The 23,805-nt window shown below is 44.0% G+C and overlaps 3 protein-coding genes and 1 non-coding gene across 11 annotated transcripts in view; 3 read left to right on the forward strand and 1 right to left on the reverse strand.

Moving 5' to 3' along the window:
• The first annotated feature begins 903 nt into the window (after positions 1–903).
• ctdsp2 (CTD (carboxy-terminal domain, RNA polymerase II, polypeptide A) small phosphatase 2) lies at positions 904–8,457 on the forward strand. 2 transcript variants are annotated; one of them, XM_004071018.4, is made up of 7 exons: positions 904–1,619; positions 3,503–3,657; positions 4,616–4,717; positions 4,980–5,036; positions 5,495–5,587; positions 6,423–6,608; positions 6,897–8,457. In XM_004071018.4, exons 1-7 carry the CDS (start codon positions 1,556–1,558, stop codon positions 7,020–7,022), a joined length of 783 nt encoding a protein of 260 aa, XP_004071066.1. In that variant the 5' UTR covers positions 904–1,555; the 3' UTR covers positions 7,023–8,457. The 2 variants fall into 2 exon arrangements, with proteins under 2 accessions (XP_004071066.1, XP_011475929.1); XM_011477627.3 differs by having other exon boundaries at positions 915–1,619; positions 4,619–4,717.
• On the forward strand, positions 5,323–5,420 carry mir26-1 (microRNA mir-26-1). Its single transcript, NR_107118.1, has one exon. It is a non-coding gene; the product is annotated as a microRNA mir-26-1 (primary transcript).
• A 231-nt stretch (positions 8,458–8,688) lies between the features above and the next one.
• Positions 8,689–15,283, forward strand: tmbim6 (transmembrane BAX inhibitor motif containing 6). The gene is made up of 10 exons (XM_004071017.5): positions 8,689–9,243; positions 10,185–10,290; positions 10,367–10,475; positions 11,157–11,277; positions 11,358–11,406; positions 11,497–11,594; positions 11,691–11,770; positions 12,606–12,706; positions 12,812–12,887; positions 14,514–15,283. Exons 2-10 carry the CDS (start codon positions 10,235–10,237, stop codon positions 14,535–14,537), a joined length of 714 nt encoding a protein of 237 aa, XP_004071065.1. The 5' UTR covers positions 8,689–9,243; positions 10,185–10,234; the 3' UTR covers positions 14,538–15,283.
• Positions 15,284–17,929: 2,646 nt separating this feature from the next.
• Positions 17,930–23,805, reverse strand: part of nckap5l (NCK-associated protein 5-like) — a 53,045-nt gene continuing 47,169 nt past the window's right edge. For 5 of the 7 annotated variants that reach the window (XM_011477622.4, XM_078950185.1, XM_004071044.5 and 2 more), the window contains 5 exons: positions 22,604–22,733; positions 22,388–22,460; positions 21,909–22,187; positions 19,408–19,559; positions 17,930–19,016 (listed from right to left, as the gene is read on the reverse strand). In XM_011477622.4, the coding sequence (XP_011475924.1) occupies positions 18,756–19,016; positions 19,408–19,559; positions 21,909–22,187; positions 22,388–22,460; positions 22,604–22,733 (895 nt within the window). In that variant the 3' untranslated portion in view covers positions 17,930–18,755. The remainder of the gene's footprint in view (positions 19,017–19,407; positions 19,560–21,908; positions 22,188–22,387; positions 22,461–22,603; positions 22,734–23,805) is intronic. The other 2 variants (XM_078950186.1, XM_078950187.1) reach the window with 1 other exon arrangement.

Genomic DNA, 23,805 nt, shown 5'->3' on the forward strand with positions numbered 1-23,805 from the left:
CAAACAAGGCACAGTGTTGTCATGTCAAAAAGAAAGCAGGATAAGAGGGAAAACGAAAGAAGCTCGGGTCATCGGTTTCATTCTGCCCTCTGTTACCTCCATACATGCACTTCTTGGAAATGTACCCACCCAACAAAACTCTTCCCATGTGGGGGACGTTCAGAGGAGGCAGTGAGGGTGCAGCGGGAATGCTCCTCCACTGACTATCCCTATTCACTGAATTCACTTATAAATTTACATTTGCAAAGCCTAAACTATGATTGAAAATGATCTGTTAAATGTAAACCAACATTTTCCTACTAAAACCTCTCAGAAGCAAATGTTTAGATGTTGTTCCAGTGTGCAAATAGCAATGGAATTTACTTTAAATCCAATTCAAACTGCAAAAATAAAATACTCTATTACTTAAGTGTTTGGTGTTCAGTCTGCTTTTTCTAAAGACTTTAGAAGTCTGCTAATAAAAAGTATTTTTGTGGTTATGATACATAGATTCATATAGATGCTGTGAGGGATTTACCACCTTTGATGTAGTTTTGAAATGTAAATTATTAATAAAGTAGCACTTTTTTGGTTTGATTGGCTGGTTATGAGGTCAGGTATTTTTGACTATTTTTTTAAAAAGTAGAAGTACTAAAAAATAAAGAAAAGAGCTTAAATCCTGGTTCATATGTACTAAAATATTTTACTATTACTTAAAAACATTCACGCGACATAAAGAAGAATAAATAATTGTGAATAAAAGAAAAATAAATTACAGACATCGTTTAAAAACTTGTACATCCGGGTAGTTGAGTGGTATGCGCGTACGTTTTCGCGAATATTTGCGCGCTGGAATGTGTTTGCTGCGGCGTGTGCAGGATGGGGAGGAATGCACTAGCCACGCCCCTTCAGTTCATGTCACCCAATCAGAAAACAGTGGCAGTTTTAAGGCGCCCGCGCAGTCCCAGCCGCAGAAAAACAAAGCCCCTTATATCAAAAAAAGTAACATTTTACCGCGATATACCACCCGCAATCTAATTTTCTATGCTAGACAACACGTTTCTGGTCAACATTTGGGTTTTTTCGACGCTCTTTGTGGCCTTTCAGACGATGTTGTTTATCTGTAGTATGGGGGGGGCTTGAAACTCCCTCTTTCCCTTGCCCCATTTCCTCGGTTGTTTTCCTTCTCTCGCCTGGATTCTCCATGTTGTTGCTGCAAAAGTGAGGACTTCGCCGCGACGGGAGAGGGGGGCTGCTCGGCGATATCACTGCTAATAGTAGCGTTTACAGTCGGGAACACGGAGCCTACGCCGTGTCGGGTCGCCTCCAGAAACATTTCCAAGTGCCTTACCCCCTCCCCGGGCTGGAGGCTGCCGACGGAGGACGCAGAAGCGGTGGGAGAAGAAAGAAAACCAGGAACTAGATAAATCCTGCCGTCCCCGAGGATTGTGACTGAGGCGTTTGACAAGTTACCTCGGTGATTACAAAAGTCTACTTGTCAATAAATCCCAATGAGGGATGCCCATCACTTCTCGGGGACAGGATTTGAGGATTTTGAGGGCTCCGTGATTGTCAGATGGAAAGTTCTGTTATCACCCAAGTGCAGAAAGAAGACGTTCTTCAAGTGTCACCGAAAGCAGGTAAGCTGGAACGGGCTATTTTGGCCGTCAACTGTCACGGAAACGCCTGTATGGAACTATTTTCCGCGCATGAATCCGTGTTTCTCGGTCCCGTTTGTTTGACAGTTGAGGGCTGCGGACGCGGTTTGGACGCGCAGTTCCTCGGTGTTTTCAGCTCATCTGTCACTGTTTTTTTGTTGTTGTTTTTTTTTTTTGGGGGGGGGGGTGTCTTTGACCCAATCACTTTGTGGTTTATATTGAATAAAGAAGATCTCCTATTTTCCTCCGCTCGGTAATTGTTTTCCCTCCGAAATCAGCCTCGTTTTCGGCGCAGGCGCTCAGCTGCGTTCCCCTCACTAGAGCGGCCGCGGAACTGCGCGCACTGTTTTTTTCTGCTCAGGTAGAAGTTCAGGCTCCATCGCTGCGTTTCCACAGCTTATCTATTGTCTTTCACCAGTTCACCTTCGATCCACTCCTTCGCGTATTTGCGTGAATTCCCTGCGTGTTTTCGCCTTTGTCGTCGCAGGAGGAAGCTGCTCTTTTTTTTTTTTTAATGAACCGCTTGTTTACTCCGTTCTGGCACAGATAGGCGCGCGCCGCAGCGCTCATTCCCCCCCACACCCCACACACATTTACATGAATAAGTTCCACGGAACGCGCGGTCCGTGGCATTACGACAGGTACGGGAGCCCGCTGGGGCTGGTAATTTGCCCCGCGCGGCTGTGCGGGACGACCAGGTGGCGCGCGCGCTATTGACAGCGGAATGCACAAACACACCCCTCTTTGCGCACGCCCATTGTAGCGCCGTCTGAAAGATTTCGTTGTTTGCAGACTTTTCTCGGCTTTAGAATTGCTTCAGTTCCGCCTCTGTAGTTTAAATCTCAAATGGTTGAAGAATCGAGGCGCCCTTTGCCCCCTAAGTCATGTTGTTGTTCAAATCAATCCGCATTTTTCTCCTTTTTTGTCAATGTGTTTCTGCATCTATGTGTGTGTTTATTGGATGCAGCTTATAAAACCTCTAAAATATTAATCTCCCATCTTTCCATGTATTGACATGCAGGGAAGTTGTGTCACGCTCCAGCAACACTGTTTTACAAATCACATTGATGTCAAAGGAGTAAAGCAGAATGGGGAATGATGGATCTTCCTAAGAGGCTGCTGGACTGTTTGTAGAGTTACGAAACCGCAGGACCTAGTGTCCTTTGTCTCTCACACATGGAGTTGTGTAACATGCTTGTTGTCTGCATTGTGTCTCCAGTGCTGGAGGAGCAGCGTACACTCTGCAAGATGAAACGCCTAGGTGCACCGTTGCTTGGCATCCTTTTCCTGGTTCCTCTTTGAGGAATAATTGTTGGGCATAAATTCGGCATTTGTTTGCAAGTCCTCACACGAAAGGCAAGAGAGGCAACGTGCGCCCTCGGCGTTGCCCTTCGCTGGGGGCACAGGTGTTTCCGGGGCTGTCCTCCTCACTGGGGCTGATCAAAGGCCCGCAGCTTGTTGTCCGGCTCACTGACTGACTGACTGACCGAGTCTGGCTGGTTTCCTGCAGCCCAATAAGGTCTCGGTGCTTACAGGGGTTGGAATGTTTCCTGTCTGTGTTTGCTGCTGAAGGTACTGCTGTGTAGTGTGGGTTTTCCCGCCCTCTGCGATTATATAACACGTACCAGCCATTTCCAGCAGCAGAGGCAGGCGCATTAAAAACAAGCTTCATCTCTGTGCACAGATGGACCTCCACTGCAGCCTACCTGAGTAGGCCATGCAAAACCAGCATCTGTGCTCGTGTCCTTTTATTTAAAAGTATGGGTTTTGGCTGTGGGAGGAAGATTTCAGGAATTGAAATTGAAGGCCCTACCTAACCTGCCAATGAGTTTTCTAAGGAGAGCATCTGTGTTTGTGCTGCACAGGCCAGGTGAGCCGCTCTGCCCTCAAACAGCCGCGGAGCTGCAACATCTTCAAAGCCCTCTTCTGCTGCCTCCAAGCTCAGGATGGCCCCAAACCACTGCCACTGCCTTCCCAGCAGCCCTTGCTGGAGTCGCAGGAAAATGGGACGGTTGTCAAGGTAACGTCAATATATTCCCTTCAGCTGGAAACAACCCGAGGGTCAGTTTAGCATTTCTGTGTTGTTGGTTTGGTTGTTTTTTTTGGAACTTAACTTCCTGGTTTCGCCCACACGCACACACCATGGGTGGTGGAATAAAGTACACACTCTGTTGTAAAATTGTGTTCATTGTTGTCATGGTGCGTCGCCTTCTACAACCGTGCTCTAAAACCACTGCTGCACCTGCTGGGAGCGTCTTAGCACGCTAACCGCCAACTGTCTGCGGATTCGGAGCGGCTCTGATGTGCTCACTCCGTCCTAAATGGAAGAAAAGAGGGACGGACTCTCACTCCTTCAGGCAGATGGCTAAAGCGGCCACAGAATGGAGTATTGTCTGCCTTGTTCTGGCTGAGGTGGAGGAAGAAAAAAAAAAAAAAGAAGTCTCAGCGGAGCCGCTGCACAATGCCGGCCACTCTGGTGATCGCTGTCAAGCTGATTCGCTCCTCTGTATGATGTTGGGGGCATTTTAATGAAATGCCACATTTGTTCATGTTGAGGAGCGTCTTCAAGCCTCAGCGGTAAACAAGCAGCAGCAGCAGGAGCTGCCCGTTGTGTCTCAGGCTGGACTAAAATAATAACATAAGAGGTTACGCTGTTCCAGATTTACTTTGCTTTTGGACACCATACCTTTAGTTTGTTCTCCACCCAAACTGATAATCTATTGTCATTGTATAATACATAACATATTCATTTGACTTTAACCGTTTCTCTATGATGCTTTGAGTAAAAAGACTGTTTCTTGACCAGTGATAATTATTCTAAATCTAGAAATCAGGGTAGAAAAACTCCCCAAGTCCGCCTCACGTGTCTCCTTAAAACTAATCTAGTTTACTTGAAGTAAAACAAAGGGATTTTCTCAGTGTGAAGCTAATGTTGTAGCCGAGGTGAGCAGGTAACTCACGTGTGTGTGTTTCTTCAGCAGTATGAAGCCAGCCTCCTACCTGAGGTGAACGCCCAGGACCAAGGGAAGATCTGTGTGGTCATAGACCTGGATGAGACTCTGGTGCACAGTTCTTTCAAGGTACCGGCGCCAGTTTCTTGTGTTATCCCAAAGCAGCTAAATGTCTCTTAGATGAAGATGATGCTTTGACTCTGTTTTTTTTTCTTTTTGTGCACCAAAACAATCCTTCCGAACACGACTTGTTCTCTGTGATTTATGGCGGCATTGAGGATTGGGCTTCTTGGCAGCATTGAGGATTGGGCTTCTTACTGCTCGCTGCCGTGTTATGTAACGCCATGTGAACGCACACAGCGGCTTCATTTGACTGTGTTTGTCCCTGCAGCCGATAAGTAACGCAGACTTCATCGTGCCGGTGGAGATAGAGGGCACCACTCACCAGGTAAACTAGTGTCTCTGTTTGTTTGTTTGTTGCTACTGTGGTTGTTTATCTAAAAAAGGAGGGGTGTTTCAGTTGATCAGTTTTTATAGATGTGTGTGCAGAGCCCCCTACTGGCCAGATGTTTAATCCGTCACAGCAAAGACACAAAGTGTTACAGCTAAAACATCATGAAGAGGTGGAGCAGCCTGTGTTTTTTTGTTAAGGTCTTCTGCTTTGGTGAACAGAGTCTCTCAGCCAGACAGGTGGAAATGTGATTCCTGGGACCCCCCTGCGCCTTGAAGGAACCGTCTCTGGGCCTCTGCCTGGTTCAAGTAATCCAGGATAGGCTGGTTAACACTGGCACGGCCTATTCTTGATTACTTGTTTCAGGAACCGGCCATAAGCGTCCACTGTGGGGGGGAAAAGGATCCGTTGCTGATATGTGGCCGCTGTTTGCTGACTGCCTGTCTGCCTTGCAGGTGTATGTGCTGAAGAGGCCGTACGTGGACAAGTTCCTGCGCCGCATGGGAGAGTTGTTTGAATGTGTGCTGTTTACAGCCAGCCTCGCTAAGGTACCTGTATCGGATCATTTTTATTCACAACAAGTTGTTTATTGGCTGATTTTATAGACGGTGGTCATTCCCTTTCCGCCCTCAAGCTGCTCTCAGACTTTGCTGGCGGCTGCTGAGTCTCAGCGGAGTCACATCCTTCCCTTCTTTAACTGAAGGCGTAGATTCTTCGTATGTTTTGTAGGCAGTGGCTCGTTCCCCGTCCTAAGTCCGATCACCTCCTTTGTTATTGTTCTGCACTAGGGCTGGATTTTTAAAAACTTTATTAGTCAAATCAATTTTCGCTTAGAAAATCCAACACCGGTTCATCAAATCCAGGGATAGATTTCCTTTTTAAAGCAACTTACTGTATTTTCCAGGCAAAATTCAAATTTCCAATTAGATTCTTATAACTTTTAATTGATGAAAGTTCTCCCTCTGTTCAGTTTTAATCAGTAGTTATGTGAAAACGCTTTTTCATAACCCCCCGAATAACTTCTTTTTTTTTCTATTTCAAAATAAGAGTTTGAAAGAAAACTCTCAACCCTTGTGCTATCTTGTGGGGTCATCTAGACCCACTAGACAGTGCTCTGAACCTTTTTTCTTCAATGATTTGTGATCTTCACTGGTGTCCATGGATTACATGAAATCTTTCCACCTTTATCCGCCTTTGTCATGGTAGGGAGAACACGTCAATGTAAGGGTGGGGTCATCTCTACCCCACAAGATCGCACAAGGGTTAAGTGAATCTTAACTGGATTTAAAGTAATCATTCCTCAGCCCTTATCTGCACAAACATCTAGTATCTGTAGAAATATCCTCACTAGCCTGTCCTTGCACTCCTCCTCTTCTTCATCAGTACGCAGACCCGGTGACGGACCTGCTGGATCAGTGCGGCGTGTTCCGGGCCCGGCTTTTCCGGGAATCTTGCGTGTTCCATCAGGGCTGCTACGTGAAAGACTTGAGCCGCCTGGGCAGAGACCTCCACAAAACCCTCATCCTGGATAACTCTCCTGCCTCCTACATCTTCCACCCTAATAACGCTGTGAGTTCTGCATCCCAGACAAAACACTTCAGCAGCTTCTCCGCTGCCGGACCCAAATCCTAGTGAACCCTGGTGGTGAAAACCCAAATGGCTGGGAAATACTGGCTTTTTATGGCTTCAGTTTTTATTCCAGGACTCATCCTAATTTGTAGGAATCTGCTGCTGACAAAAGAGGCTTTCAGGGCTGATTACAACGCGCCCCTGTGGTCCAGGACTGTTTGGACATCAGTGTCAGTTTGCTGAAGGCACAAAGGCCAACCATCTGAGCTCCTCTCCTCTGTTCCCCAGGTTCCGGTGGTGTCATGGTTCGACGACGTGGACGATGCCGAGCTGCTCAACCTCCTGCCTGTGTTTGAGGAGCTCAGCCAAGCTGATAACGTTTACACTCAGCTGGACCAGCTCCGCGGACAATAGCTTCACCTTCACCCGCTCGGCTGCCGTCGGAGCCTCTTCGTGTTTGTTCAGAGCAGATGCTACCGTTTCCAAAAACGTACTGGCGTGTGGGTGAAGATATTCCAGCCTCGGAAAAACCCAGCAAAGTTGGGCTGCCACCTTCTGAAAGCACTACAAACAAAAGTGGTAAATGATAGCCAAAGCAATCCCAGACATTCACTCCTCTGTGTGAACATCAAGGTGGGGTTTGTTTTTTGCCAAAGCAAAAACCTGCCTGCCCTAACTTGACTTTTGGACTTTGCTTTCATTTTTTTTTTGTGCCTTTTAAGCAACTATAAGAAAACATCGGCTCCACCGGGTTTTATACATTCAGTGATTTCTTTTTGTAAGGAAATCTATTTTTAACAGTGAGCATGGTTCCTCTATGCAAACCAGCTGTGGAATGGTTGATAGTTCCTGTACATTTACCGGTTGAGGATCACATTCAGCACAAGGAAACCTTACTGTAGCCTTTTTTCCCGTTTTGTTCTTTTAAATAAGGCTGTTTTACATGTTTTTACTAAAAAACAAATATAGTTAATTTCTCAAATTGTGCTAGATTGGGTGGTTACAAATTAAGTCAAAGAGGTGAAGTTTTCTCTTTCTCGGGGAAAAGACACTGGATATGTTGGCACATACACCATAAACGTTTTGTTTTCTCTCATTTAAATTTCACAATGTTTCATTTATGTCTGACACACAATGTGCACTTGTATGATATGGACAGTGCTGAAAGTAACAACTGTGCCTTTTAAAAAAATCGGGACAGAGAATGGTCTTCTGCCTGATCTGAGATTCGTAGGCCTACACACACACACACACACACACTCGTGTGCCATGCTGAGCATGATCAACACTGTCAGGAGTGAGTGGAAAGCCAGGGGACGTGGTACTTGCAGTGCAACACTTGAAACTATCCGATTTGATATTTTTTACCATGAATGAGTGCTTTGTTTTTCTATATTTATTGGCCAAAAAATTTGTATTGTCCTGTACTTTTTAAATGCTCAACATTTTGTATTGTAGTCCACTCTGCCTGCGACGAGGCGGGCCTTTTGTCCGACTGTCTATCGGTGCCTAAATAACACATCCTGCTGGACAATTCTGAAGGACAATTTGCTAACTTGTGCGCTCAAATCTGCAATCAGATGAAAAGACATACAATTCTGTTCAGTACTGTTTCTTTGGTAGTGTGCTTTTCTACAGATGTTTGTGTCATTCGGTTATCCCCTGCATGTTGACTGCTGAAACATGACGAGGACAGTCGGTTGGAATGACCAAAAGTATTTTTCTTTTTCTTTGTATGTTGCAGAAAAGTAACGATGAAAACAACTCATTTTGTATATCAAGTCTGACCAAAACCCTAAAGCATTCCTTCTAATTTTCATTTTTGAAATAAAATGTCATTATATTTTAATGCTGTGTGTGTGGCTTTTTCATCCTTTGATATAGAATGTACTACTTGCTGGGCATTAAATTCTTTCATCGCCTGTTTAACTTCTGGTTCAACCAAATTTTTTTTTAATTTATTTTTCAAAATTGCCTTCAAATAAGTTTTATTGGAAAATTATTCTAACTTCAGCACCGATCTATAATAAAATCTAATACTAAAAGACCTTAAAAAATGTGTCCATTTGGTATCAGAAGTAATCTGAGCCCGATTTTCTAGATGAAACTAAGCTGTGTTGCAATAGGTTGCAACAGGACGCCGTTCATTTGCGTCATATTTTCAAGAGACTAATGTTACTAAACTAAGAACCCTTTAAAGGTTTATATTTACTAAGTTTGTTTGATGGTAAAACTAAATTTTAAGAGAAAGTTTTAAAAAAGACGTCACTTGAATGTTTACAGATAACAATCAGCCAGCTAGTTAGCAAGACGGCCATTTTAGGTGTCGCGCGACATTTCTTAGGAATTGCATTTTTATGAATAAAAATACTCTTTAAATAACAAGAGATGATTGTGGGGTTTAATTGCTTCGGGCTAAACCTATTTTAAAAAGGTATCAAAGATTTTTTCTTTTTATTTTACCGTCGTTGAAAGTAGGGAAACTGTGCTATGTTTGAGCCGTTAGCCCTCCAGTCTTCTGGGCGTTTCCATGGTGACATCAGCAGGCTGTCTCGAGCTCGCTGACACGTACTGCTTTATTAACAAAGTGCAGTAGGCGAGCAGGGAAGTAGCTAAACGGCCTCAAGCAGGGGAGGTACGTACACGACTGAGGGCGATGTTGTTTTCATGTCTAACTTTGTTTCTATTTTTGTTGCTTTGTTAAATCAATTAATGCTGAAAGTGTCGAGTTTTGTTTATCGGGTGTGGATTTCTTATTTGAAGCTAGACAGGAGTTAGCCACGTTAGCTATTAACTTAACACCTCAACGCTCGTTTGGCTGTACGCCGTCATCCCGGCGCATTTTTACTTTTTAACTTTAATTTATTACTACTTATTTAAATTATAGTAGTTAGGCTTGGGTAACTAGTTTTCGTTACTGGGGTTTGAAAATTAAATCGTTTGCGTGCTAACAACAGAGCTTCCCGTTAGCTTGCCAAATCTGGTTTGGTGCTACTCTAGTAAGTTAGCTAGTCAACCCTTGACATTTAACCTGTTGTTCAAGTTAACGCTTAACCTTCAACTAATCACTTATCATGCTACTTGAAAATTAAATTAAATTAAAAAAAACGTACTCGTTTCACATAAACGTGAGCCTAAGTAAATCTGTGTCCCTGCCTGTCCGTCGGTATGTTGTAGCATGCTAACACACAACATGCTATTGTTTTTTAGGCGTTAAATGCTTTTAAAGACACGAGTTTATGAGTGTTGCGTAGCTTAAGGTTTATAAATCTGTGGTTGTGAAATAGTCTCACAGTTCCGCCTCTCTCCAGATAGTGTTTTTTGTTTTTTTATAATGGATTACTATTTTTTGTTGTTCGCGTAAACTGTAACCCCTGTCAGCTGATCACGTCAAAATAACTTTGAGTGAACTGCAGTATTCTGTTGTGTCATGCCGCCTGGACAAAGTTCAGTTTTAAAAGGGAATTACAAAAAGTAGTTATGTAATATGTGGCTTGTAAGTAAATATTCTTTCCTGTTCATCAGAGAAGCTTTTTCTCAATCGGTCTGTAATTTTTTTGTTTGTTTTCTATTCAGATAAATTGTTGGATTAGCAAACTCTTCAGGTCTCTGTTCCTGGTTTCATCATGAACGTGTTTGACCGCAGCATCAACATCGACGCTCTCTTCAAGCTCTCTCAGATGTACGTAAGCACGCAGCAGATGCCTCCTCCACCTTTGTTCATGTCCCTCATTCATTGGAATGAATCTGTGTTGCAGATCTCACTCCACCCAGGTGCACTTGAAGAATGTGTACTCCAGCCTGGCGCTGAGTATGATCGTGGCCGCCGCCGGCTCCTACGTTCATGTTGTTACCCGTCTTTTTGAGGTGATGCTCATAATTCTCCTGCAGCTAACGGTGAACTACAGATGACTGTAGTTTCTCGTTCATCTGGGTTGATTTAAATCAAAGTAGAGGGTACCAAAAAAAAAAAGAAAGCAGATCTAAAGCTACTTTGAGATAAAACGCCTTTAATGCTTAAATAATATGTAAGTCCAGTCCACTGCTCCGTTACCTTCTGCTGTAGATAACGGTAAACTTTAAATCTGTGTTAGTTCTTGAATGACCTTGTCACAAAAGTTTGAGATTTTGTGTTTGGCTAAGTTTGATAGCTTTGACCAGATCCTGTTTTAGCCGATACTGACAGGAACAGCCAGCAGTGAACGCTTTTCCATAAAGTTGCTGAAAGTCTGACTGTGTGAAGGTTTGGTTTTATCTGCAGTACTGAGAGAAAATGAAACGGCAGTTTTCCACTTGATCATATTATAGTAAAAGGGACTTTTGACCCAGAAGTAACATGACTGTAGAGAGACTGGAATGTAGATGTCTTTCAAGTTTTGATTCTGCTTTTGTTTTGTAATAAATTTTTTTTAAAGTTTTCAATATCTAGATTAAGTCTGCATTGGAAAGTTTTCACTGTAAAACAATGAACTTCTCAGATCCCGTTGAATAAAACTCAGTATTTGAGTGCGCAGTGATCCGGCTGTAACCTCGTGTCTCCTCTCTCAGGGGGGCGTTTTGTCCTTACTCGGCTCTGTGGGGTTGATGTTCTGGCTCGCCATGACGCCCCACAATCCCGAGACGGAGAAGAAGAGGCTGGCTATCCTCGCCGGGTTTGCCTTCCTCACAGGTGAGCTGAGGGCGCTTTAGCTTTTTCCTCCTGTCTGCCTGAGATGGCCTAAAGCTGTGATTTCCTCATCTCCTGTGCAGGCGTTGGCCTTGGACCCACGCTGGACTTTGTCATCGCCATCAATCCCAGGTTTGATCAAGATTAGCATGTGTTGGAATGAAAGTTCAAGGTGAGCTGCTGTGATTCAACATGTGGACTGACATGAGTGTTTTCTCTCAGCATCATCGTGACAGCCTTCCTGGGAACGTCTGTCATTTTCGTCTGCTTCACTCTCAGCGCCCTGTATGCTAAACGCAGGAGCTACCTGTTCCTGGGAGGTAAACGCTGATTCATGTTCAAGCTGTCCTAAGCTACGTTCATTTTTGAATGTTTCTCCCTGACGATGCAAAGTTTCCTTTGTTTTTGGCTGAAAGGAACACTGATGTCCGGCCTGTCCATCCTCTTCCTGTTCTCTGTGATGAACATGTTCTTCGGCTCTCTGATGCTGTTCAAGGTAATTCAGAACAAATCCAGAGCGTTTTATGTTCCCGATGCTCTGTTTTGCTGATCACTTGTGCGATCAGAGACTCTTGCCTCCAGTGAAAGCCCTGCAGGTGTTAGCAGCTTAACATTGCAGCGTTCAGAAACCGAGGCAGGCGCCTTCTCACGACATGCTGGATGAGAGTCAAAGCTCCACTCAGCTTCAGCGTTTGAGCCTCACCTGCTGGCACATCACACTGCCAGACCTGGTTCTGGAAAAACTGGCTTTTGATAATCCCACACAGTGGAACGGTCTGAATGTGAAGGGGAAGAGAATTTGTGCTTGAAATTTCCCAAAAGTTCTGGAGAAAATGAAAAAGTGGAAGTTTAATCACAAATGTCCCATTCTGATGGCATTTGAACTGAAGGGACGCTGCCTGAGTCCAGGACAAACCCAGCAGGAACAAACCAACACAAAGGTTTCGGTACGAGCAGAAACCATTCCATGTGATGGATGAACACAGACGTATTTCTGTGCTTTCAGTTATTCATAGAAAATCAGCTCCTGCTGTTGGGTTTATGGTCTGTGATACATAAACCTTTTTTAATTTCTGAAGAAAATATTACTGATATTTTGCATCGTTTTTGAACTTCAGTGTCCGTTATTAATCTAAATTATTCATTTGTTCAAAATGCTTTTTTTTTTTTTAAGAATTCCATATAAACTTTTGACTGACAGGAATTTAAAGCCCTGAAGTATTTGGAAGAAGAAAGGAGAAAAGAACAAAATCCATGAATTGTCCCTCCTCACATGATATGTGTGTCAGCAGTCTTTTGTGAGTGTTGTTGTGTTTTTGTGTACCTGGCAGGCACACATGTACCTGGGACTGCTCATCATGTGCGGCTTCGTCCTCTTTGACACTCAGCTGATCATTGAGAAAGCAGAGAACGGAGACAAGGACTACATCTGGTGAGGAGCTCCAGACCCTCTGACCGAACCTCAGAAAAAAACATCTGCAGCCGATCGATCACACGAGAAAATAATGAAATCTCTTTTCTTTTTTTCTCTTGTCAGGCATTGCGTCGACTTGTTTCTCGACTTTGTCACCATCTTCAGGAAACTGATGATCATCCTGGCAATGAATGACAAGGTACCATCAATTCAGGATTTAAACCCGTTAAATAAATAAATCTATTTAAGAAACCAGCGAGTAGAAACACTTTGATTTGAAGCTGACAGAAACATCATTAGTTTGTTTGATGTAAACAAAAACTTTAAGCCCCCAAACAAAATTAAAAATATTTTTTTGTGGAGAAAATGAATATACTGCAGCCATTTCCTCTTAGCTCCATGAAGCTTCACTCTTTCATTATTGTCACTCAAACCATGTGTGCTGATTCTGGACAGAAGTAAAGACGAGGAGAAGCTTCTGTCCTCATCTAGGACTATGATGTCATAGTGACCAAAGCTGAACGCCTCCCGTTTCTATACTTCAGACATTAAAGTCCCACTATGATCAGCTTTTGATCTACTGTCGATGTTTTCCCAACACTCTTAATTAGGATTTTACCGTTTTTAGCTACCAAACAAAAAAACAGTCGTTTTCTAGGACATAGTTTCTGCAGAGCAGCAGTAGTTTGGGTGGGACTGTTGGCACAGAGCAACATCGCCCCCACTTCCCATCACCCATTTGTTCACACTCTCTCCTGCTAGTTTACAGCCCCTCACAACCCCAACCTAACATTACCTGAAACAAAAATGGCGAGCAATGTAAGATCTGTCCAGCCGAACAGTTTGGATCCAGATTCCAGCTCAGCCGAGGAAAACAAAGACGTTCATGGATCTATTTGTCTGTAAGTGGATGCATCAGAATGGATGCATCTGCATCTGCTCCTGCTTCACAACAATTTGGATTAAAAGAAATCCTCAGAACTGCAATTTAAAACTTAATTTTCTTTATAAATCTCCTCCATCGTGACAAAAATGCCACAGGAACATGTTAAAAAACCCAAAAACCGAATTTTCATCGGACTGTCTTTAAGCATCATTGAAGGATCAAAACGCTTCAGCAGCTTTTTAAGAAACTGCCCTTCTTTGAAACGGAGAATCTCCACGTCATGTTGAATCTAGGAGCATGAAGCTCTACAAACCGACAGAAGATGAGTTTCCAGAAGTGCGAGTTTGTTTTGGTGACGCTCTTCCTGCTGCAACCGGTCAGAGTTCCAGAATCTGCTGTCATATGCAAAGGAGCTGAGCGGCTGCAGCCGAGGAGAGGACCGGCCAGGCAAATGAAGCAGAATGTGTCCAGCACAAATGCACTGGAACAGCTAAACACCCACTCCATGGAAAGCGTGTTTTTAACATGTTCTGGTGGCATTTTTCTCACGATTGAGCACATGTATGAAGCTTAAATAGATGTGAATGGATGTGAATCAGGAGATGATGAAAGATGCGGTTTGAAAAAGAGCTCATTGTTGAAAATGTGCTGGGTGGGTCACAAGCTCCCTCCTCTGAGCATCGGGGAGGGGGAGAGGGGGCGGGATTGCTCTGCACCTGCAGTCCCACCCACAACTCTGAGGTGATTTACTGCGGCTCTGCAGAAACTATGTCCTAGAAAATGAAAGATTTTAAACATTTTGGCTAAAAATCCTGAAAATCCTAAAAATCCTCAAAGAAGTGACCTCAGTTAACTGCAAATGCATCTAGATTGAAGATTTTCTTTTTGAAATGTGTTTACTTCTCTCCAGAAAATCCTGATTTCTTTTTTTGTCTGCAGGAAAAGAAGAAGGAGAGGAAGTAAAGGGCTTTGGCGTGATCCACTGTAAAGGCGATGCACTTGGTGCTTTTCACTTTCTGTCTTCATTTCTCCAATTAAATCTTCTGTGGTCTTATGTTATTGACAGTTCTTGGACTTGTTTTTTGGAGCTAGCGCTGACTGAATGTAGGTTTCTGGGGCAGGAGGGCCGGTTTCCACCTGGCTGACAGTTCAGCCCAGCAGCTGTAGGGGGCAGTACTGCGTAACGGAGGATCACAGGTGCATTTGCACTCAAGATTTTTACATCGCTGTTGTTTAGTGCCATGAATTAAAGAGATCGTAGACTGATTTACTGCATCTTGTAAGCTTCTTGGACTGATTATAAGTTTTTCCTTTTGACGTTTTGTTTTTTTGCTTATTTATAGATTTTCCTGTTTTATTTAGTGGGATATTTTAAAAAGTGTAGCGTCACAGCGTTTCTGAAGATCTTCATCAGAAATTCCAGTTTTCTTTCCTCAAACACTTTTTCTTAAGTTTCAGATGAGGCGTTGTAACCCGACAACGACCCGTCTGAACTCATTTACCCAGCATTCATCTGGTTTGAGGAGACAGTAACATCGTTCTAACCACACTTCTCTGCTGTCTGACACTAGTTTGCCAAATTCAGTGACGTAAACCTGTCAGGTTTTTGCTTCCTTTTCCTTTTAAGTGTAAACTGTGAAGATTTTATTTTATCGATGTGGAACTGAAACTAATTTCATACATTTGCTCAAATAAATGTGTTGAACAAATTTAAAGTGGTTCTTGTTTTAATAACTCAAAGTTGAACTTTTTAGTTGATCTTTGAATAGATTTAAAACAAAACAAAAAAAAATTTCAAGCCACAATTTCAGTCACATCACTGTTTGCTTAAAATGCAAAAAATACACAAACTAACCCTTGTTATCTTGTGGGGTCCAGATGACCCCACTCCCAATGTTAAAGGATAGCAGAAGGGTTATATGAAACACACCTTCCACCACACTCTGCTGGGGGGACCCATTCACCCCAACCCCCACCCAACATAACAGGGCTCCTTTCACATCACCCCTCCAACTTCTCCATAACCACGAACCAGGTGAGGAGGGAGCTGAGGAGGATCAAACCCAGGAAGGCTACTGGCCCAGATGGCATCAGCTCCAGACTCCTCAAGGACTGTGCAGATCAACTCTGTGGGGTTTTCCTGCACATCTTCAACATGAGCATCAGTCTGGAGAGAGTTCCGACCCTGTGGAAAACATCCTGCGTAGTCCCAGTTCCCAAGACTGCACGTCCCAGTGAGCCGAACCACTTCAGGCCAGTAGTCCTAACTTCTCATCTGATGAAGACCATGGAGAGGATCATCCTGGACCACCTCCGTCATCTGGTGAACGACAACACGGACCCGCTGCAGTTCGCCTATCGTCCAGGAATAGGTGTGGAAGACGCTGTCATCTACCTGCTGCACAGATGCTTTTCCCATCTAGATGACACTGGTAGCACTGTGAGAGTCATGTTCTTTGACTTCTCCAGTGCTTTCATCACCATCAAACCATCACTGCTCAGGGGGAAGCTGGAGGGAGCTGGAGTCAACAGTAGCCTGGCTGCATGGACCATCGACTACCTCTCCAACAGGCCGCAGTATGTGAAGCTTCATGACTGTGTGTCTGATGTGGTAGTCTGCAGCACTGGGGTACCACAGGGTACTGTGCTCTCTCCTTTCCTCTTCACCCTGTATACATCGGACTTCACACACAACACTGACAGCTGCCACCTCTGAAGATACAGCCATTGTCGGGCGGATATCTCAGGGAAACGATCTGGAGTACCTGGAGGTCATCACCAACTTTGTGGACTGGTGTGCTCTGAACCACCTGCACATCAACGCCAGCAAGACGAAGGAGGTGGTGATCGACTTCAGCAGGAAACCATATCTGACTGCACCGGTGAACATCCAGGGCTTGGACATTGAGGTTGTGGAGGACTATAAATACCTGGGTGTTCACCTAAACAATAAACTGGACTGGACAAACAACACAAATGCCCTGTACAAGAAGGGCCAAAGTCGTCTCCACCTGCTCAGACGACTGAGGTCCTTTGGGGTGTGCAGGACACTGCTAAGAACTTTTTATGACTCTGTGGTGGCTTCAGCCATCTTTTATGCAGTGGTCTGCTGGAGCAGCGGAAGCTCGGAGAGAGACAGGAAGAGACTGAACAAGCTGGTCAGACGGGCCGGCTCTGTCCTGGACTGCTCCCTGGACTCCATCGAGGAGGTGGGTGAGAGGAGGATGTTAGCCAAGCTAACATCAATCATGGACAACCCCTCTCACCCACTGTACCAGACTGTTTCAGACCTCAGCAGCTCCTTCAGTGGCAGACTGCTGCACCCACGATGCAGGAAGGAACGCTATCGCAGGTCCTTCATCCCAGCTGCTATCAGGCTGTTCAACACCAGCCTAAGTAAATAGTTTCATAGTTTTTGTTTTTTATTCACTGTACAAAACTGTATATACAGATGACCTCTATATACCTGCACATCTCTTTCCCTGTTTATTTATCAGAACACTCTTACTTTTGTATATATTCTTTCAAATGTGTCTGTCTAACTTGTCATTACTGTCTGTACATACTTGTGCCAAACTCCATGCTACTGTGACAAGGAAATTTCCCATTCGTGGGATTAATAAACAAATCTAATCTAATCTAATCTAATATGCAGAAAACAAATAACCGCTGCTCTTTAGGATGCAGCGACCCAGAAAAGGTGCTGCCGTTTTAGCCTCGCCCATTTAAAAGGCTAACCCAAAAGGTCACGCCCACTTTAACCTCATAACCATTTGTGAACTGACCAATCTCATCAGCATGACTCAAACTAAACACTTTGCATTTGACTTGGGTGTATTTTCTGCCCTGTAGTTCCTCGTCATTCCACTAGAGGCACTAGAGGGGCTTTCTTTGCTTATTTCAAAATGGCCACGAAATATCAAACATTTAAGGTGGAAAAGGTTTAACTTTTTCATGTAATCCATGGACACCAGTGAAGATCACAAATCATTGAAGGAAAAAGGTTCAGAGCACTGTCTAGTGGGTCTAGATGACCCAACTCCCAATGGTAAAGTGCCTAGGACAGCACAAGGGTTACTGAGTACTTGCTATATTGAATAAAACATGTAAGAATTCTAACAGTTACAGCTATAAATGTGTATCAGTGGGTCAATAAGGGTTTTTTTTCCCTGAATCTGCAGGTCAATATTTTTGCATCTTAAACCAACATTGTGAGCAAAAACAAACCAAATCTCCTGAAAAAATATATCACATTTTTGTGGATTTCAAAAGAGTTAAAACATCTTCATTTCACAAAGTTGGAGTTTTCTGTCAATTCTTTGATATTTCAGGCTTTAAATAAAATAACCAGCTGCTCAGATATTTAAATGAAAACCTTTTAATTAGAAAGTTGAAAAACGGCAGTACGTACATCAGTTCTCTATCTGCTAACAAAAAATGACCGAGATATGAACCCGACTGAACTGCAGTTTCCACAGAGGAGATGAACCAAACCAGACCGTGGCAAACGATGATATACATTCAAAATAAATAAATAACAGAAATACATATCAATCAGCGTAGACATTTCTCTCTATGTTATTATTGCTGGCATATATTACCTTTTTAGATGCATTATGTTTCAGGAACGGTCTGATTTTACACTGAACATTGTGTTGCACGAGTTTAATGAAGAATCACAGATATGAAGGGTGTTTTTCTTATATCTAGGCCCTCTTTTTTTTTTTTTTTCTCTCTCCAAGACATTACAATGGTGAAATGATAGCAGAAGGGGATGGAGGTATGGATGCAGAACAGCACTTCATCTACTTTACTGGTCACAGCTTCCTTGATGCACGAACAGAGATTTTCCTACCAGAAAGAGAAAACCAAAAACAGTTCTGAGCGTGGGCGTCGACCTCTTGTGCTGATCCATAACTCGCCATGCGTTTTGAGAGTCGACATGAATCCCAGAGTCCAACATCTGTGAAAAAGTGAAGAACCTATTTTATTTGGTGGCTTTTGGCTTCTTGTTTTTGTTGGAAATCCTGAGAAGAGGAGATCGATCCGTCTTTCCAGTTGCAACAAGCCCAGGAAACCTTCTCCAGGCTCTTTTTTTCTCCGCGCCGAGCTCATCGTCACGTTTTCCGGAGAGGAGAGGCGACCCGAGGCCACGCCCCCCGCGCCACGCTCCGGGCTGCATCATCCTTGGCTGCCGCAGGAAGACAGGCTGTCGTACAGAGAATCGCTCAGGGACTCCGGGGTCTCCAGGACCTGAGGGCGACTCGGAGACAGCGCCTCCTCCGGCCGCTCCCTGAGCAGCTCCAGGCCGGCCTCCCGGTTCATCTCGGGGACGCTGGGGGTGCGAGTCTTTCCTCTGCGGCTCCCCCCCGAATGGGCGGGGATGGACAGGCTGCCCGGGTCCACCACCCGGCTGGAAGACGGGGCGCCGGCCTTCACGCCCTTGAAGGGGGGGAAAAGGTCATGAGTTTCCTCTGATGAAACAAACACCTTCAGGTGCAAGAAAAATGCCGGCTGCAGAAACTGTGAATTTTTAATCTTCAAGTGATGAATAATTTGTTGCAGGAGGATGTGGTTCAGTGTTTCTTTACGTAAGACTTAAGAGCAGAAAAACCTGCAGCAAAGAAGAAAGCTGATCCTTTATTCATCTACAGTTTGCTTAAACAGACGTAAAAGCAGAAAAAAAGCATTGTTTTCGTTTCCTCATGCTTATGAAGATCCATTTACATGTCTGATAAGATGTGTCTGATGCACATGTCATACAGGCAACTTTAACCCAAAACCCCCCGCCACATGTAGTGGGTTTACTCTGAATGGATCAGAACGCACTCACCCCTCGATACGGTGACCCGTAGGACACCGGCTCCTCCTCTTCCTCCTCCACTGCCAGGTAAACCTCTCCATGTCCTGAAGGGGTCTTCAAGTTGGGGAAAGTCCACGTCTTGGAGCGGGGGGAGAACACATTTGCTCCGTGGACCTCTTTATCTGCACAAGGGAAAAAAAACACTTCATTTACATATGCATATGTATCCTTGTTTATTTACATATTTATTCTTTTTATCTTCAATATTTCTTTCCTTATTGTCAAAACGGCTTTTGTTCATCTGCAACGTACATTTCTATTTAATCAATGAGTGCACATAACTGAAATGTTTATATTTAGGTGTAACCCTTGTGCTATTCTAGGCACTTCAACATTGGGAGTTGGGTCATCTACACCCACTAGACAGTGCTCTGAACCTTTTTTCTTCAATGATTTGTGATCTTCACTGGTGTCCATGGATTACATGAAATCTTTCCACCTTTATCCACCTGTGTCATGGTAGGGAGAACACGTCAAAGTAAGGGTGGGGTCATCTAAGATAGCACAAGGGTTAAATCTAATTTTACATGTGGACAGTAACAATAACGTCATGTCCATCCATCCATCCATCCATCGTCCGTCCATAAATCCAGACAAGTACAGGCCAGAAGTTTTCTGTATAAATGGTTACATTAATTTTGGACAGAAACTTTTGATTAAATTTCATTTGTGAAAGAACTTCAAATCATGGAGTTGAAATCAAACGTTTTAAGTTACTTTTACTCTGATTCATGGTATAAATGCACACTTGTCATTACAAAAAGCCACCACTAGATGGCGGTGTGGGTCCTCTACCTGAAGTAGCAAATGGCAGGCTAACGCTAGCATTAGCATCGATGGAGGAACATGTTTGGACTCCAGTTTCACAAATAAATTCTCAAATTCAAACTTTCAGGCAGAAAAGAGGAAATTCTTTGAAAATATTCTGGCAAGTTAAGAAAAAAAAAACCAAGAAAATCAGCATTTGCCACATCCTGATCCTGTAAACTTATGTTTTTAATTAAAGTTATAACAAAACCACAAAGGTTTTGTTTTAAATGCGACCAAAAATTAAATCAACAGAATATTGCCAATTACTGAGTGTTGAATGTCAAAATAAAATAAATGTTTAAAGATTAGACTTGATAAGAATCAGAGGGTCAAAGGTCAGCTTTGGTGCCTAAACAAACTAGAAGAAGCTGCATTGCAATAATTGGCAAAAATAAAAAATAACTAAATGAAGAAATGATCAAAGTTGATCATAAATTAAGTGAAAACAGCACAATAACAAAAGAGATGTTTTTGTGAAAAATGCCAGCACCGGGTATCGAACCAGCGAGCTTCTGCACCGCAGAAAGAAGCAAAGATTTTCAAGGATTCCCATGTATTTCAATGAAGGCAAAAATCCTGGAATACCTTGAAAAGCCCAAGGATTTGAAAGACCAAAAGTCATAGCTAGAAAACGCTGAAAGAGCTGAACATTTGAATAGTAGAATGGTTGAAATAGCTGAAAAATTGTAGAAGTTAAGCGGGAAAAAGAAAGGCGTAAGATGCTATAATAAACAAAGAAAGAGAAACAGGAAAACAATGGACTGAATGCTTTATAGCATTCAACCAATTAAAATACTGCAGAACAAGTAGTTACATTTTAGACTAAGTCACTTAAGTTTCCTAGGATGCAAACAAAAAAGTAAAATCAAATTTAAGCTGTTAAAACCACATGTTTTTTTTAAATATACATATAAATGAAACAAACATGTTTTAATGTAATGTTAAGGCTTTTTGGGTGAGAAGAAAACCGTCTGTTGGTCATTTTCTTAAAAACAGCCACCATGGAGGTGGAGGACATTTCCACTTTGAGGCTCGCTGTTGTTCCGTTGGTTCTGACAACAGACGAGACTCACATCAGCTGCTTTAAACTAAAATATTATCTCAACTTGGAAAAAGAAAAACCTCAGCATTCCCAGAATTTAGCAAGAACTGGAGAACGACGGCACAAAGCTAACCACCGGAGCGTCAGCAAACACGACGGCAGCCATGTCTAATATCAACAGACCAAACACTTTGGTCTACACCTGGACTACAGGGTGGATACGTTTGGATAACGGTAAATTGTTAAGAACATAAAAGGACTAAAGCGTCGCTTCATGCCAGGACTGAGAATGAAAACACTGAAAATACCCCCCCACCTCCCAGTAAAAATACAAGACAAAAGCTGGTTTGTTCATAGGTGCAGAAGGAGGCTTTAACAGTGCAAGTACAAATCAGAACCATCAGATCTGAGAAGATTTCAGGCTAATGAGGAACAAATGTTGACCTGCAATCAATCATTGCTGTAAAAACAGCACCAGCCTCAGGAGACTGCAGCGTGACCGCCATCCCACAATCAGGAAGGACAGGCGCTTTCCTATTCTGAGCTCAACCTTCAAGTGTTTGAACAGCCTGACCTCCTCCAGCTGTTATTTAGTCTGAGCAGAAGAGCTGGTTAGCACCTTCACGGACGCCGCCCGCCGAGCCCCTCCCCTCCAGCGCCGAGCCGTACTGAATGGTGGGAATCAGCTGCTTGTGTGGCGGGAAGCCCTCCTCCTGTGGCGTGGGCTCTCGATCCAGCGTGCGGGCTCGCCGCCCGGCCCTTCCCGGTGAGTCGGTGGAGTGATGCTCGGCCCCGCCTCTCGCCTTGGACAGGCCCCTCCCCGTTCCGCTGCTGCTGCAGTCCGGGAGGGGGAAGGTGCCGATGCCGCTGTCCAGGGTGTAGGTGGAAGCCCCCGAGCCTGGGGAGGACATGTCACCCAGGACAGTTTCAGGAAAGCAGATGTTTGTGATGTCTGAGACGTGACGTGGTTCCTGTGTCCTCAAATGCTTCTGCTGCAGTCACGTCAACCACTGTCTGCTTTCAGATGACTCTCCAGTCTTCTGATCTTCACATCAACCCTGGAAAATGTGCCAGGAGCCCCCGGCAGACCTCTCTTACCTGCAAAGTGCTGAGAGTGAACGGAATCCGCCAGGTTTTCATCCGACGTCAGCTTGCCGATTCTCTGTGATCCCTGTGTGAGACAACAAGGAGGAGGCTGCAGCTCTGAAACCTCTAATGAAGAGCCGATTCCAGACGCCAGGTTCAAAGAATACACAAGTCTGACTGGATCAAAGGGTCTATTTTTAGCTCCTGGCGTGCGAGCTGCAGCGGTACCTTCTCCATGTCATTGTGACTGCTGGTGTGACTGATGACGTCGCTCTGCTGGGTGAAGACGGCTTTGGAGGTCTTGCAGTCAAAGGAGAGGCGGCGCTGCGGCATGCTGATCACCTCCTTCCCGTCCACCCTGCGTGCAGCAAATACAGGCGTTAGGGAAAAAAGCAGGCAGCAGTGTGAACGGAGTTTCAGGAGGCGGATGCTTGATTTCACTTTCTTCCAGTCTAAGAACAGCGGCTGCATCCACCCGCAAAGGCTCGTCCTGAAATCAGCTGCTGTGAACAACTAAAGCTAACGCTGCACAGAAAAACAATAGCTGCTCTGCTTCTGTGTCCTTGTCATTTAAAACAAGTTGTAACTTATTTCAAAGATCCGCTCGGATGTAAATCATGTGTGGCTTTTTTGTAATGATGGAGGGTATTTAGGCAGAAAATTAAACTTCAAACAGCATTTATGAGTATTTTGTTACTCAAATTGTTGTGAATCAGGAGCAGACAAGAAGAAAAAGAGCGTATTTGTTACGTAAATGTGCGTTTGTCGGTCCACAAACTGACAAACTGATCTTTGTTTTCCTCATCTGAGCTGGAATCTGGATCTGAACGGTACTAATGGATTGCTCCCCATTTTTGTTGCGCTGCTAAGGTTTAGGTTGGGGGCGTGAGGGGCTGTAAGCTAGCTGTAAACAGAGAGCTCGCAGAAATGGGGAGGGGAAGGGGGTGCGGGGTTGCTCCTCATCAACGGCCCTGGTCACAACTCAGAGATGGATTTCTAATAAACTCCCGCTGCTCTGCAGAAGCTTCCTCCTCGTAAACAGAAGGATTTGGGATTTGGAACGGGCTTCCCTCAGGACGCTGCGTCACGCTTTAAGATCATGCCGGAGGGAGACCATGAGGAGCAGAGCTGCAGCAGCGTCAGCAGCCAGAACTTCTTCTGGGATGATTCTTCCATGATGCGGGAGAACCAGACTGCCGTGAACACGCTGGCTATGTCCGAATTCCCACCCTAACCCCTAACTACTAAAAAACTACATAGTGTGGCACTATAGTGCTCTGACTTTAAAAGCAATTCAGACACCACGCTCACTACTTTTTTATTAATTTTTTTAAACGGCAGATATGACGTCATCGATTTCTGACAATTTTTTATCAGTCCACTGTCTTCTGAAGATAAAAAGCGTTGATGGTTTATTTAAAAAAGACATT

The sequence above is a fragment of the Oryzias latipes genome, chromosome 7 (assembly GCF_053564925.1).
Source record: "Oryzias latipes strain Hd-rR chromosome 7, Olatipes_Hd-rR_3.1".
NCBI lineage: Eukaryota > Metazoa > Chordata > Actinopteri > Beloniformes > Adrianichthyidae > Oryzias > Oryzias latipes.

What these genes read in the sequence shown, in the direction of transcription:
- ctdsp2 (XM_004071018.4), top strand. Translation starts at nt 1,556, where the DNA reads ATGGAAAGTTCTGTTATCACCCAAGTGCAGAAAGAAGACGTTCTTCAA. An exon ending in TAGAGGGCACCACTCACCAG is followed by an intron (nt 5,037 to 5,494) that starts GTAAACTAGTGT and finishes TCTGCCTTGCAG; the next exon opens with GTGTATGTGCTGAAGAGGCC. An exon ending in TTACAGCCAGCCTCGCTAAG is followed by an intron (nt 5,588 to 6,422) that starts GTACCTGTATCG and finishes CTTCTTCATCAG; the next exon opens with TACGCAGACCCGGTGACGGA.
- tmbim6 (XM_004071017.5), top strand. Translation starts at nt 10,235, where the DNA reads ATGAACGTGTTTGACCGCAGCATCAACATCGACGCTCTCTTCAAGCTC. An exon ending in GAGCTACCTGTTCCTGGGAG is followed by an intron (nt 11,595 to 11,690) that starts GTAAACGCTGAT and finishes TTTGGCTGAAAG; the next exon opens with GAACACTGATGTCCGGCCTG. An exon ending in GGAGACAAGGACTACATCTG is followed by an intron (nt 12,707 to 12,811) that starts GTGAGGAGCTCC and finishes TTCTCTTGTCAG; the next exon opens with GCATTGCGTCGACTTGTTTC.